The following is a 14,699-nucleotide window of genomic DNA, read 5'->3' as shown; positions in this document are numbered from 1 at the left end:
AAAAAAAAAAGGGTTGCCCATCACTTTCTCGTACTATTATTATTACGTTACGTGGTCAGAGCGGCAAGAGCGAAAATTCTAACGCGAATCTGTTATCTATAATTCTAATAATGGAATCCTAATAATTACACATGTTCATTACTTATTTTTATCGATATAATATTATATTTTTCATTAATTCAGTAAGCAGAATAATATTGAAGATTTAAAAAAAATATATATTAAAAGGACTTAAAATATTATATTTTGGACAGGTGCCTTTAAATGAGGTAACCAACGTATTTGAAATTGCGCGTCTAAGTTTATCATTACCTAGTTAATAATTAGGTATATTCACTGCCTAATATTTATCGGCAATACAAATTGAAAATTCGAGAAACCTTGTCTACTAGTTCACGAAGTTATGGCGTCTTATTATTATATTGACATAATAAATCTGTTACTTATAACAAATTACTCTGCACTAAAGAAAACAATAACTGAATGAGTCCCAGACATAAGTTTTTTTCTTACTTCGTTTTATCTTTCAGAAAACGAAAGAAACTCATCCCTTTATCCCGTTTAGATTCACGACCATTATAAATAGTAACGTAAAATGATATTATATATTAAAGCACGTTTCGTAATGAATAAATGAAAACTATATTCAAATATCAAAGCCGTCTTAACGCGAAAACTGCTCGCCAACGGCCTGTTGTCTTTCAGTCAATGTGCGGGGCGTGGTGCGGTATCTAAAGTTAGGGAGGGGTGGAGAGTGTCCGTTCTCGTTACTTTTTGTTCTCTGGCCGTGTCCCGCGTCGAGGGAAATATTTGTATGGCCTATATTTATTTCTCTCGTGAGTTTGGGTGTAATTTGTGGCTGTCTATGTGTGTGTCCTTGGCATCCGCGATACAGGGTTTCCCTAATGCGGGGCTGTGAGTGTGTACGTTATTATTATTAACTTATTACTGAGAATTATTCGGAAAATATTCAATTTTATTGTGATTGGGTTTCCAAGCTTCATTGGTTATAATCCTTTTCGGACAGCCGACATTTGGTTCCAGTAGAATTTTCTATTATTTATGTTCCCACAATCCATGTCAGAAAAGCACAATTTGTGCTTAATTAAATTAATTGAGTATCCGGTATCTTTGGAAGTAAGGTGCGACTAATTCTAGAATTTTGCAACTAGAACCAATTAATTCACTACTTTTACTGGGTGCAATCAATCTACGGTAGGAGTTGTGGTTCTCGAAATTAAAAAAACGGTGCCGCTGGAATAAATTCATTTCGGAGTACGTTGTTGTTACGTATAAACGTAAGGTAGCAATTAAATTAAAATCTTTTAGCACAGCCTTACTCACTTGTTTACTGAAAAAATCGAAATTAAAAAAATGTAAATTATTTTTGGTTTTGTGACAAAGCAGAAACACCAGAAAATTTAAAAATTGTAACAGTTTAATATTGACTAAATATCAAACTTTAATAAATACTAAAAACCTTTTGAACTAAAGTTTAAACAGAATTTATGAAAACGCAAAATCAACCCCGAACCAGTTGACAAATCTGTATTAGAAGGGAATTAAAATGAATGAATGAAAAAAAAATAGTCGATTGATTTTTTATTCTAAAATAACCAACCACACTTTAAAAAAAACCTGCATTTTTAGGGATTTTAGTAGTGTTCCGCAAATGTACCGGTGTGTATATTTCGACTGAAGGACGTCGAATCAAAGGTCATGAACAAATTTAAAAAAACCAATGTCATGAAAAAGGTTTAAGAAAATGAATTTCATACCGACCAAGTATTTCATTTGAAGGAATATTAAAAATAAAACATCATAATATGAAACCTGTTACATAGTTTATTTTGTCCTGATGTAAATATAGCTTACAATGCAATTTCAATCCAGCAGTATATGTACAAAGAGTCAATCTGAACACCCAAAAATACAAGGAGACATCATCTTTTTTATTATCTCTATTTACATACATTACATTAGATATTTTTCACATAAGTAACTAATAATACGAATTTAGATGCGTATTAGTGCCCCAAAACTGAACAATAGATTTGTAAAAAAAGTTGTCAAAATTATGAAAAAACTTATACGTTTCACTTTAAGTGTTCAAAGGTTACACCTAAATAAAACATTTAAAAAAAATTATATTAAAAAAATATTTTTCGATTTTTTTGTTAATGCAAGACGGTCATTTTCACATAAAAATTCAACATCAAGATTCTAATTAAATTAAATTTTTGTCCATTGTTTGTGTTTTACTTTCCACAGTACGTCGGATTAGAATCTTGATACTTGTGTAATCAAAACTGGAACCTCTTTCTCATTATAATTCGTTTTCAATAAGCGATAGGAATGTTCAGTGTAATCGCCGTACTCCCATAAATTAAATTTTAGATAAACAAATCCAGATTTCCTAATCGATGTTGCGGAATTCCTGGACTAATGGATTACACAAAACATACGCATCGGAACGACGATACGAAAGCCGTAATGTCGCAGAAGCTCGCGTTTAATATTGGTGCATTGCAGAATCAAGCTGTTACTTAACTTAAAATTCCCTAATTTCATTAATAAATATTTCGTAAATATCCAACCCTATCGCTCAGCAATAAAGGTCAAAAATATTTTAGCGAACAACTTAATAATATACTTTAAAGACATTCATAACATTTCATATAATACATACGTATATATATAGCCGTAACCACCGGACATTTTATTCTAATTAATTATTTTTAAGTCGCAATAGGCAATATATACTTGGCTGATTAAATTATACTATCGTTGTTACATATAATGAACAGATTAAATTCGAATAATAATATTTTTGGGATACTGTAAATATATTAGGATAAATTTAAGTATCGATTTTCATATCACATAGAATTGTGTCAAGATGGACCAAAGGGTCATATCTGGTTCTAGCCAAATGGCTGTATAATATGTTTGACTGGTGCCAAGTAAGGTTTTTTAAATTTATTTTGTGGATCCCAAAAATTACTTTGAATATAAGATCTGGCAGTATGGTTAAGACGTCTTAGCCTGTCTCGATGAACAAAAAAAAACTACCAAAATTACTAATGATACAATTTGTCATTAGGTGTCGCTAAGCAAAAGGTATTTTGAATTTATTAAAATCTATAAAAAAGATTTATTGTAACGTATTTTATGTCTAGTTTACACCTATCAAGTGATGAAGCAATTAACTTAATATTAAGTAGCCCTAAGGTTTACATGTGTTTTAGTGAAGCTTTATGTGCCTAGTTCGGACTCACCAGTTGACTTAGTATTTTATTGATAATAAAAAAAATGTTACTGTAAATTGTATAACAATTAGAATAAGATTATGATAGGAGTGGCATGTTCTGTGGGAATTTTAAAGATTTAAAAAAGTACTTTGACAATTTGCAAACAATACGTTAACTCACCAAGAGCTTCAAATTTCTAGTTACGCTTACCGGGGAATGCGGGAGGTGCGGGAGTGGCGGCTTGTTCTCCAAAAAATTGGTTTTATTCTGATCTACTTATCCACTAAACAATGATTACTTAACAGCTGTTAAGTGATTGTTTACACTAATAAATTAAGTTAAATTTTAATTTTGTTAATTCCTTCATCACTTAACCCGTTTATGGCCAATAATAATTAAATAACACCGCACACAAAGTATATAAGATCATTGACCGCACACAAAAATGTAACTTACTTCTTTTTGACCGTAGTGCTTATATATTATATTTTATGATGTTATATATGTTTGTTGTTTGTAATGTTATATATTATTACAAAATGAATCATATAATGTACAAAGAGTCAATCTGAACACTGAAAAATACAAGGAGGCGCCCATGAGGCGCCATATTTTTTAATCATATTTTTTTATTATCTCTTTATTAAATAGTTTATAATTATTAGGTATTTTTCACACAGGTAATTAATAATACGAATTTATATACATATTAGTGCTCAATAACTGAACAATACATTTCTAAAAAAATGTGTTCAAATTAAGAACAATGTATATATTTCAGTTTAAGTTTTCAATATAAATCATTGAATTTTGCTAGTACGTTGTTCATACTTCTCTATGGAGAAGCGGCCATTACATAGAAATCACTTGAAAATCGCAATGTACAGCCCGTAGTTGGTTTCATATTCTGATATTTAATTTCACAGTAAACGCCGTTACTGTCTTTAAACGGGTTAATAGTTGTAAACTAGATATTAAGTCCAGAAATCGTTAGATACAAAACTTTACTACTTTCACAACAATCATGGTCACTCTTACATAAATATTGAGCACATTATTCTTAAAATAGCGTCATTGTAGCATATAAAAAGGGAGTTGTAGAAGTGTACCTGTAATAAATACAACTTCGTACAACATGTCCAATATAAAGTACCTTTCTTTCATTCATGTTTTACCACAAACAGAGTCAATGTTAGTTATTCGTAGGTTATATTGTCATAAATACAATAAATATTGAACATACATCTTAAAATAGACGGTAAAAGTTAATTAGTATTGTAAATGATTACAGTATAATTTATGAATTTCACTACAGCTTTGGTGTATAATACATCAGTTCACAAGTCATTTAACGCGCATGCGTTTTTACGTCACTGTAATAATACCTGTATTTAAACAATCACGTAAATTTTTGCAAAAGATATCAAACAAGATATAGAATCAATAACAAAAGCACTCCTCCAAGTAACATTTGTAATGTTACATTTGTAATGTTTTTATAAAAATATAATTATTTTAAAAAAATGTGGTGCAGGCCAATATGGGAAAAAATAGACATTATGCTCAAGCCTATTAGGTCCCCTAGGTCCTTAGGTCCATTAAGCCTTCAAAAAAATTAGAAAAAAAAAATAGAATTTAATTATTTTTGCTAAGCGGAAATAAGAAATAATTCTTAAATTGTATACACTTTTTTCGTCATGGTGGAATAACTACTTTATCACCTTGTGCGTGTTTTTTTATTTCTATTAAAAATATAGTGGACACTAACGTTAATACAAAAATTATAAACTTTTCATAATGTATAGTTGCTATGTAAGACTAAGTCTGGTACTTTTACATAACCAAGACAAAGTCATTAACAACATACCGACCTTTTCCATTTTCAAACGATACGTCTATTGTTATTTACGTAATTGACTACACATACATCCATAGATAGACAGAATGCATGCTGCTATCGAGATCAGCATTGATCCAACTCGACTCGTGGTACTTCAAAGTAGGGCAAATTGAGCTTGAACGAATTAATGTCGCTGATGAAATCGGCATTATTTTCCGATGTGTCGCCTACGGGTTGTCGCGCATCGAGGTACGTCAGAGAGTACTCTTTTCGAACATCCGCCGCTGTCGTGTCCGAGCCGGGTTTGTGACCCATTACCTGTATAGAAAAAAAAATACTAATATACTTATGGAATAAAAAAGCCACTACAGTACGAACCAAATGCAATGTCCAAATTGTAAACAATGGGAATAACCACAGAACAATAAATACAGTAGAAGTGGTTAATTAGCGTCTGACGTGTCTCTATAGGCCAACTTTGGATCTCGAAAGACCCATCTGAGCTTAGTCCGTCATTTTCGCTTTGTATGGTATGGTTGTGTCATTATTTTGTGCAAATGGGCATTGTTCATTTTTTTTCAAACTCTCTGTTACAAAATTCATTTCGAGGAATAAGGTTGCTGATTAATATTTTCTATGTATTTGTCAATATTACGTTGAGATTCTTTATGCCTACTTTTCAAAAAATAGTATTGACCTTTATATGACATTCAATGACATCATCAGTGGCTCTATAATGTTTTGTCCGTGCGTAATGCAAAGCAAAAACGCAAAAAAAATTAAATGTCACTTCATCAACGTTTGTAAACATAAACATAACCTTACTATCTTTGCAACTTTTAATTTCGCTGCCGGGAGACAAAATATCAAATATAACACAGCTATGGAATACAACAAAATATCAAATATAACATAACTATGGAATACTCAAAGTGCTTTGTTCATACCTACGAGAATGGTTCAATAAATAAAAAATAAATCAAACAAGATCTTTGTTTAGTGGTGTCGTGAAATAAACATGAGATATTTCAAAGTTTACACTATTTATTGTTGTGAAGATCACTTTGAAGTAAATTGATAAGCCTGTATAAAACAACACTTTGTCTTTCTTTTCACTGTTAGCACTACTGTGTCAAACGCACAGTCAAGCTGCGCAATATGAAATATAAAGATAATAATAATATGTTTTCAGCATCCAACTGAATCAAAAGACAGTGAATTGCAAAAACTGCTATTCCAACCTAATATCAGCATGACAGCAAAAAAAAGAAAACATGTCGAGTTTGTGTAGTCCCTAGTACATCTCCGACTTGCACATTACTTGTAAAGTTTATTTAGTTATATCATTATTCTTGTGCTATGAAGCATTATTATAACCAAAATCTTGTTGGTTAAGAAGTATCCAATCTATTTTTTAGATACATGTTGCAAAACAGTGTGAAGTAAAAATGGTTGACAAGAGTACAAATTATATTCTGTATAGGTAAGAAATTTGTTGCTGGTAACGAAACAGTAATTATCGTGGATCCTTATCCGTCAGATTCAAAGACAGACTATAAAAAAAGGATATATTTAAGTTAAAAAGAAAAAATGTTATTTTGTGGCTTCCAACAACTTATGTGTGAGGTATCGATATATACTTCCAAGTCAATTATGTATGTGCATCCAGTCTGCACAAAGTGTAAAAAGCAACTGATAGAAATCCGACCACAGCCGAAACATGAAACTACCAAAATATATATTAAAAAAAGTTATACTGTACGAGTTTTCTAAAACATTATATCATTCAATATTGAGCTGTCATATAAAATAAAAAAAAATATATTACCTGCACAGATAACTTTTTCAAGTGTTGCCTGTTGCCGCAAGGGAAGTGGTCATCCACCCATAGTTTGATATCATTTAACGTGACGCGTTCGATGGCATCTGCCTGCAAAGCCATTATACATATGTAACTTCAGGCATGCTTAAGGGTGCGTTCCCATTATGTCGTAACGTTTTATTTATCATTGGACGACTGTCGCGTCTACCCTGATCCCATATCACGACTATTTGTCGTGACTGCGTCGTGGACGTTTATTTTATCGTTGAACGACTGTCGTGTCTAGCTGTTTCAACTAGATCTTAACGACAATTTATCGGTTCATGGTAGCTGCCTTGTCGTTTGCACGACAGAATCGTTTGAAGCTACGGTTATCTGTCGTCACATTTTTATCGTGACATTTTATTTATCGTAGGACGACTAGCTAGCTCTTCCCATTATCACGACAGTCTGTCCTCGTAACGTCAAAAAAAATTCGTGAACGACAGTTAATCATGTTTTACTATAATGTGAAACAACTTCATTTAAATATACAAGCCACGACACTTTAAACTGCACGACTATATGTAGTCACGACATAATGGAAACACTGCCCTGCCGTGCAGATTCGACTCCAGCCGGATCGAATTCCTTCGATCCTTTCTTACGGTTCGATCTTTGTATTAATAAATATAAGAAACTAGTGAAGGAATTTTTTAAAAAGTAGCTGAATATAAATAATAGCAATAAAACATCATGATATCCAATCAACTTAATATAACAATTATTATACTTAATATAACAATTATTAATCTCTAGTCGACCGCTGGTAGCTGTAAAGGTGCTGTAAACCTGACTGAGTGAAGAAAAACTTTTATAGATTTCTTCTTTAAAACCTAAGAACTCGATAACTTTTATAGATTTCTCACAGACACGCGCTATGGCAAAAAAGTCGTTAAAAACCATTAATACTATGCGTAATTTTTATTTACTAATGTCTCTAGTTAAGAACAGGGCCATAATGGTGTCTGAAAGTTATTTATAACACAAATTTTATCTTACCTCATTGTATTGTCGATTGAACTGGTATTCTCTGCTCACAATCTCCCTCCAATTCCTCTCAACCTGCAAAATAAGTTTTTCTTTTTATTTATACAGTGTGTTCTTTTAGTAACTTGGGAAAATCCGTAGTTTCAGATTTGCTCATATTATCCCAGGTGAAAAAAATACATATATTCGTATAATATAACTTGATTATTAAAATACTCGAAGACATACGTTCTCTAAGAGTAATGAAAATTTTATAAAATAATGTATTTATCACAGTAAAATTTGATAACACAACAACATACATTAAAGTGATATTCCATTGGTTACGCAAGCAAGGATTTTACATTCATTGCAAATTAAAACTTATTTTTCGGATCAAAATCGCGTATATTTGTTTATTCAAACAAACCAAGGCATTTCTAGGTCCCATGGTCACGGCTGATTCTTGATATTTTATATTTATGTCTTATAACTGTATGTTTTCCTAAATAAACATACATTAAAGTGATATTCCATTGGTTACGCAAGCAAAGATTTTACATTCATTGCCAATGAAACTTATTTTTCGGATCAAAATCGTATATTTTTGTTTATTTAAACAAACCAAGTCATCATTATTATAGATTCTAGATATTTTATATTTATGTCTTACAATTGTATGTTTTCCTAAATAAACAAATAAATAAAATTTATATAATAGAAAAGCGCGTATTGGAATATTCCATAAGGATGTCGTCACACTTATCGAAACGACTTGAGCCATTGAGAAAAGTTCCGCTTTTTCTTCACGTTTTTTCGCCCTTATTGCATGGACATAAAGAGCTTTTCTGGCTGACTCAAGCCGATTCCGTGTCTGATAAATGTAGTAACTCGCTAATTTGCAAGTTCCCATCCCCTGTGGGAGCTGCAATAATTTTCATATGTCTTTGGATAGTGCCATTTAATATGTCTCGATGACGACGCATATTTCTATTTTTCTAATAATATAGCAACGTGTTAGAGTGAGAGAGAGAGATAACTTACCTCCTCCTTGAGTTCGTAGTCGATAGTATTCTTCAACTGTATGAGACTGCGCTTAGTAGAGTTGAGCGTCTTTTCGTTAAGACGGCGCATGTCGCGTGCAAACTTCTTTAAGAACGCTTCGACGCGCGTGTCTACGTGTGACACACTGCAAACATGCAAATAAGAGCGTTGTAAAAATACTTCACAATTTATTTTCTAGGTGAACGTCATTTTACGTCAGCAGGGTTGTCATTTTTAGCAAAATTTTAATAGGCATGTAATTGTAGTCGATAGTTTTATCGATAAATTGTGACTGGAGATAAAATTTTACAGAAACGCTCGAATAGCGCTTGTTGTGGAAAGGATTTCTATTATTATTTCTAGAATGAACTACTTGGAAACATTCGTTTTTTTTATCGTATCAAGTGATGTGACGAGCAAGTTGTGCGCCTGGTGGTAAGCAACATTCCTGTCTATAGCAGTGGTTGCAGTGCCACTCAGAGCCTTAAAACGCAAAGATCCAAGGGACACCGCCACTACGCCCGTCACCTTGAGACATAAGTCGACAAGTCCCATGTGCCTATAATTTCCCTGCCTTTCAAAACAGAAATAGGTAAGGTGGCAGTATTTCTTTGGACGAACACTATCACAAGCAGCTTTATTACAGCTAACCTTGTAATCAATTCAAGTATTTCTTTACTTGCAAAACTGGTAAAGTGCCGTATTCTGGGCATTCCAAATTATTTACTCTTACCATACCTGAACTTATCAACCTGCGTGTTGACTGTGACAGAGAACCCGAGGACGCCGAACGTATACCGCATCATGCTATATACGCTGTAGCCCAGCTGCTCTTTGGTTCGAAGAGAATCAAATACTGGCTCCTCCATTAACATCTGTAATAGTATATTATTGCAGAGATCGGGAAGTAAGAAACTGCTAGGCGAGTAAGAGTTAAAAGGCCGAGCGCGAGGCCTTGTGTTAATTCAAATCAAGTAATCCCCATTCCCGCCGAGGCTTATGTAGTGACTTTCTCAAACAATGTGAGGAAATAATAGACGACTAAACAGAAGAAGATGTATAAAAGAAAAAGTAAAAAAAAAAAAAAATTAAAAATTAGTATTTGCAGGCATTTTCGTTATCGCTCTTCTTGTTAGAACTTATTTTCGCGACGAACATAGAAAAAAGGCCAGAAAAAAACAGAAAAGAATACCAAAGCGCTTTAGTTTATTTTACCGCCTTTTTAAAAAAACCCTGGCAGTTGGCTGTAGTTGTTTTTCTGCCGGGAAGAAGTCGCCCAGTCTATAAATGACAAACTTTCCGTGTTCGTTTTTTGAAAGCAATGGAAACATTTCCGAGCATGTTTGAGAAAAAGTTATTTTACTTTGAAATATATGAAGTGATTTCAACAAGGCACGAACACCTGACTAAAAGTAGAACCGTTTTGCAAAAAATACACACATTAAAAGTGTTTAAGAATCGAGGTATTTTTTTAAATATTTGATTACCCTATTAACATTAAGTAAAAATATCTATATAAATTTATTATTTATTTATATGAAATTGTCAAATTTACCAAAAAAAAAACCGATGGTGTTACAAAAAATTAATTTAAAAAAATGATATTCAGCAATTGACAAAAACGTGCTTGATCCCTGGATATTTTTGATGAGTGTGTAATAGATACAGAGATTAAACAAACCCAAAGAAAATTCTTTCGATTCGGCCGGACTTGGAACCAGCGACACTTTCGCCTAACACGGCCTATCGCTCTCCCGACTGAGCTACGGAACGAGTCAGCAGACCTTACTATATTCTCTATGTGCTTGTTGCAGATCTTTGGTTTTACCTCTTTTTATATATATATTATATCTTATATATATATATATATATATTATATATTTTTATATATTATTTTTATATTTATATTTTTTCGTTTATACCTCTGCAACATTGCGGATTTTTTTTTGGGAGATCGCTAATAGTCTTTAATCGTTCGTCGTTGTTCAGCTGTTGCCGCTAGATGGCAGTAAATTGAATGAAATTTCAAAACGTCGTAACTTGCAATAATAGGTAGAATTTTTAACGATATGCCAAGTGGGTAAAGTTTAAATTATATTAACACTCCAGAATTTGTCACATCTTTTTAAATTAGAAAGTACGATTAATCATTATCAAGAATGATAGCGTGAATTTAAGCGACAGCCGTTCTGATTGTAATTGAGGCTTAAGGCACTTCCATTGTTTTTTCTTCTGTGGACAAAATAATGCTTACAGTGAGTATTTCGAGCACAGCGGTATCTTGGGGCGTAGTGGTCTCGCCTTGATAGTAGTTGGTTACGATGCTGTTAGTCGACGCTGGGTTCAGACTCAGAATACGCAATTTCTTCTCGCCCTTCGGCAGCTGGTGCACTTTTAGCTGGAATATGTGAAGTTAGCTTGTTTAGATTTTTTTTTCAAATCTTAATTATTATTTTTTATCTGAGAAGGAACGAATGGTGGTACATAATGCTGTATTGGTTCCAGCACTAACGTATGGGAGTGAGTTTTGGGTATGGTAATGGTGATTCATAGTCTTGTCTCTTGCATTTTTGACTAAAAATTATAAACACGAAGAAAAATCGGTAGCATTTTACTATTGCCAATCGTTCTACACGAGCAACCTGCGGTTCAGTTATACTAAAAAATCGATTAAAGCCCTACGAGTCACATACAATAATGGGTTTAAAATGTTGATGGGACTGCCCCGCTTTTGAAGTGCGTCTACCATGTTTGCAGAGGCGAGGGTTGATGGTTTCAATGCCATTATCCGCAAAAAGACAACCTCATTGCTTTGCATTGCATTTTACAGGTCATACATAATAGATATGAGCTATCTACCTACCAGACCTGGTGCTGATTGAGTAGTCTCACAAGAGATTGGCTCTGGATGCGGGTGAGAGATCTGAGAGTCGGCTACCACTTTTTTATAATTAAATTTTTATGCAACTATTTATTATTATTACCACTAACCTAGTCTTCAAGTTGTATTTGTGAGTTACTAACACTATTGGACCTTTAAAAAAATTGTGTTGTCTGAACAAATAATTATATTATTATTTTATTGTTTTAATTAATTTTATAAATATTAAGTTAATTTGTTATGCTACGGCCACGCTAAGGTTTAATGGCTTTAATATCACACTAAGCATAGTTGTAGTCACGACTCATCGCGATAATTTTACTACGGTATTCACTAGGCATTACACGACAGCTCGGTCTTTTTGGCATATCAAAGAGATTTATTGCGTTGTTTAATGTGTGTAGTGGCCACACTGACATTAATTAGTGTTCCGCATGAGCGCAACAGGATTGCACGTGTCGTTCGGCGACGATTCAAGTATGGAGTGGTCAAATGAAAAAGCGCTCGAATTTTTTAAATTGTTTTCAAACTAAACCCTGTTTATTTCTTTTTTTTTATGATTCCAAGTGACGGCTCGAACAAGTTGTGCGCCTGGTGCTAAGCGACACGGCTGTCCATAGCAGTTGCACTCAGAGCTTTATATCGCGGGGGCACTGCCACTGCGCCCGTCACCCTGACACGTAAGTTGATAAGTGTCCCATGTGCCTGTAATTTCACCAACACCCTTACCCTTGAAAACCGGAACGCAGCAATGTGAGCATTACTGCTTGGCGGCAGAAATAGGTAAGGTGGCAGTACTTCCGTGGACGAACTCTTTCACAAGGACCTCTACTGCTACTGGTGTGGTTATAGTATTGATTTTGCTTCGGTTAAGTGCAAAAGATTAATATAATAACAATTCAACCTCCATCTTGGATTGATGAATGATATTTTCAACGCATAATTTATTGGCATTGGATCTTAGGTAGAACCTCTACTTCACACCATTTTTAGGGAGTATTTTTACGCTTCATTTGTTGCGATAATGGGCGTTAGACGTTAACCTTAATGTGACCCCAACACCAAGTTATGTTTATCAAGATAATCATTGTTTAACTTTGAATCCTCTTATAAATACCTCAGGGTACTCCTCTGAAGTGATGGGCTCCCATTTAATAGTGTCCTGAACCTTTTCTGCTATTTTGATAGCATCGTGCCATGCTAGGTTGCCTTGTACCAAAACCTGTAAACAATTGGGTTTTTATTATACTAAATTGTAACATAATTTGTATTCATAGTATAATAAAGTCACATGTCGCACTTGACAACTAACATAGTATTATCTCACAAATTGCGTTATATTATATTTTATCTCAAAATTGCGTTATAATAATAATTTTTCTCCAAAATTTCGCTATATTTGTATGTCATTCGTATACGATTTAACTTCAAAGTGACAGGACAACACTGTCGCTTTGAAATTAAATAGGTAATATTAATATAACATAAAGCAATTCTGAGATAATATACGTTAGTTGTCATGGACGATATGATTATATCTTGTTTAAAAAACACAGGTTACTTACGTATTACGCGAGCGAGTCTAAAGTTACGAAAAATGTAAGTAATGTAACCATCTGGAAACACTGTATCTTCCTAGTCGGGTAATAATAATAATCAAAATTTTATACTAACCTGTACATACATCTTCCCAAGAAGTCGTCGGTTGAACGCTTTCAGTTCTTTTAGTGTGATATTTTGCACGATGTTTGCCTTATCGCGTGGAGATATGTAAGGATCTAGTAATACATTCATGCGCAAGTCTCTGCAAAAATTAGTATTTAATTACTTCTTCACAAAAGTATAGTCATTGTCACATCGTACCATACGGTTAGGGGCGTAATCCCTGCTTCGTGTGTAGGAGTAAATTTGTTAATTTTGTTCGTGTACATAGGAGATGAAATTATTTTTTTGGGCCTGCATCGCGTAAATATGTTTTTTTAAACAAACCAAAGTTTCGGGCCATTTACGGGTCCCATGGCCATGGTTAACTGAGAGGGTAAACTCATCAACCAGTTACGTCTAATATTATTAATATATTCTAATATATTGATAACTTTACATCTCAGTCAGTTGTGGCCATAGGGGGTGTGTAATGGAAGATATAACAACAAATAATCTATTTTCATTTGGTATAAAAACATTTGATATAATTTCTAAGGATATAATCACTAACTGTATATAATCAACAAAAAGTATAACAACAAAAGGCTTACTTTCAAAGTGTATAATAAACCTTCAGTATAACAAACATTAGATATAATTATTAAGTGACATAATGAACAAATGGTATAAGTACTACCAATATAATGTATTACATAATATAACACAATATTTCATTTTACGGATAGTTGAAGCGCCCCACATTATGTTGATAAGATTTTTTGTATTCCATTGCAACTGTTTTTGTATAGCTTTAAGTACTTTTTGTGATAATATATATTTATTAAAACTTTAAACAGAATATTTAATTGCATATACTAACCTAACCTAAACCCACAGGAGGAGGTCGAACCAACTAGCAAATGCAAACAAATTCGATTCTGGCAGCTTTATCATATACTAACCTAACCTAAACCCACAGGAGGAGGTCGAACCAACTAGGAAATGCAAACAAATTCGATTCTGGCAGCTTTGTCATATACTAACCTAACCTAAACTCACAGGCGGAGGTCGAACTAACTAGCAAATGCAAACAAATTCGATTCTGACAGCTTTGTCACATACTAACCTAACCTAAACTCACAGGAGGAGGTCGAACCAACTAGGAAATGCAAACAAATTCGATTCTGGCAGCTTTGTCATATACTAACC

The 14,699-nt window shown here is 33.3% G+C and overlaps 1 protein-coding gene across 1 annotated transcript in view; it reads right to left on the bottom strand.

The window, feature by feature from the left end:
* Positions 1-3,919: 3,919 nt before the first annotated feature.
* Positions 3,920-14,699, bottom strand: part of LOC113225980 (nardilysin-like) — a 57,598-nt gene continuing 46,818 nt past the window's right edge. Inside the window, exons 16-23 of the mRNA XM_026458474.1 lie at positions 13,521-13,650; positions 12,964-13,068; positions 11,220-11,363; positions 9,704-9,840; positions 8,966-9,110; positions 7,955-8,017; positions 6,920-7,021; positions 3,920-5,409 (exon numbers count right to left, since the gene is read on the bottom strand). Coding sequence (XP_026314259.1) covers positions 5,215-5,409; positions 6,920-7,021; positions 7,955-8,017; positions 8,966-9,110; positions 9,704-9,840; positions 11,220-11,363; positions 12,964-13,068; positions 13,521-13,650 — 1,021 coding nt within the window. The 3' untranslated portion in view covers positions 3,920-5,214. The remainder of the gene's footprint in view (positions 5,410-6,919; positions 7,022-7,954; positions 8,018-8,965; positions 9,111-9,703; positions 9,841-11,219; positions 11,364-12,963; positions 13,069-13,520; positions 13,651-14,699) is intronic.

This window comes from Hyposmocoma kahamanoa, unplaced genomic scaffold (assembly GCF_003589595.1).
Source record: "Hyposmocoma kahamanoa isolate Upper Pololo Valley unplaced genomic scaffold, ASM358959v1 180, whole genome shotgun sequence".
NCBI classification, from domain to species: Eukaryota; Metazoa; Arthropoda; class Insecta; order Lepidoptera; family Cosmopterigidae; genus Hyposmocoma; species Hyposmocoma kahamanoa.
The sequence above is the reverse complement of the archived record's forward strand: the minus strand, read 5'-3'. Positions and strand labels throughout refer to the sequence as shown.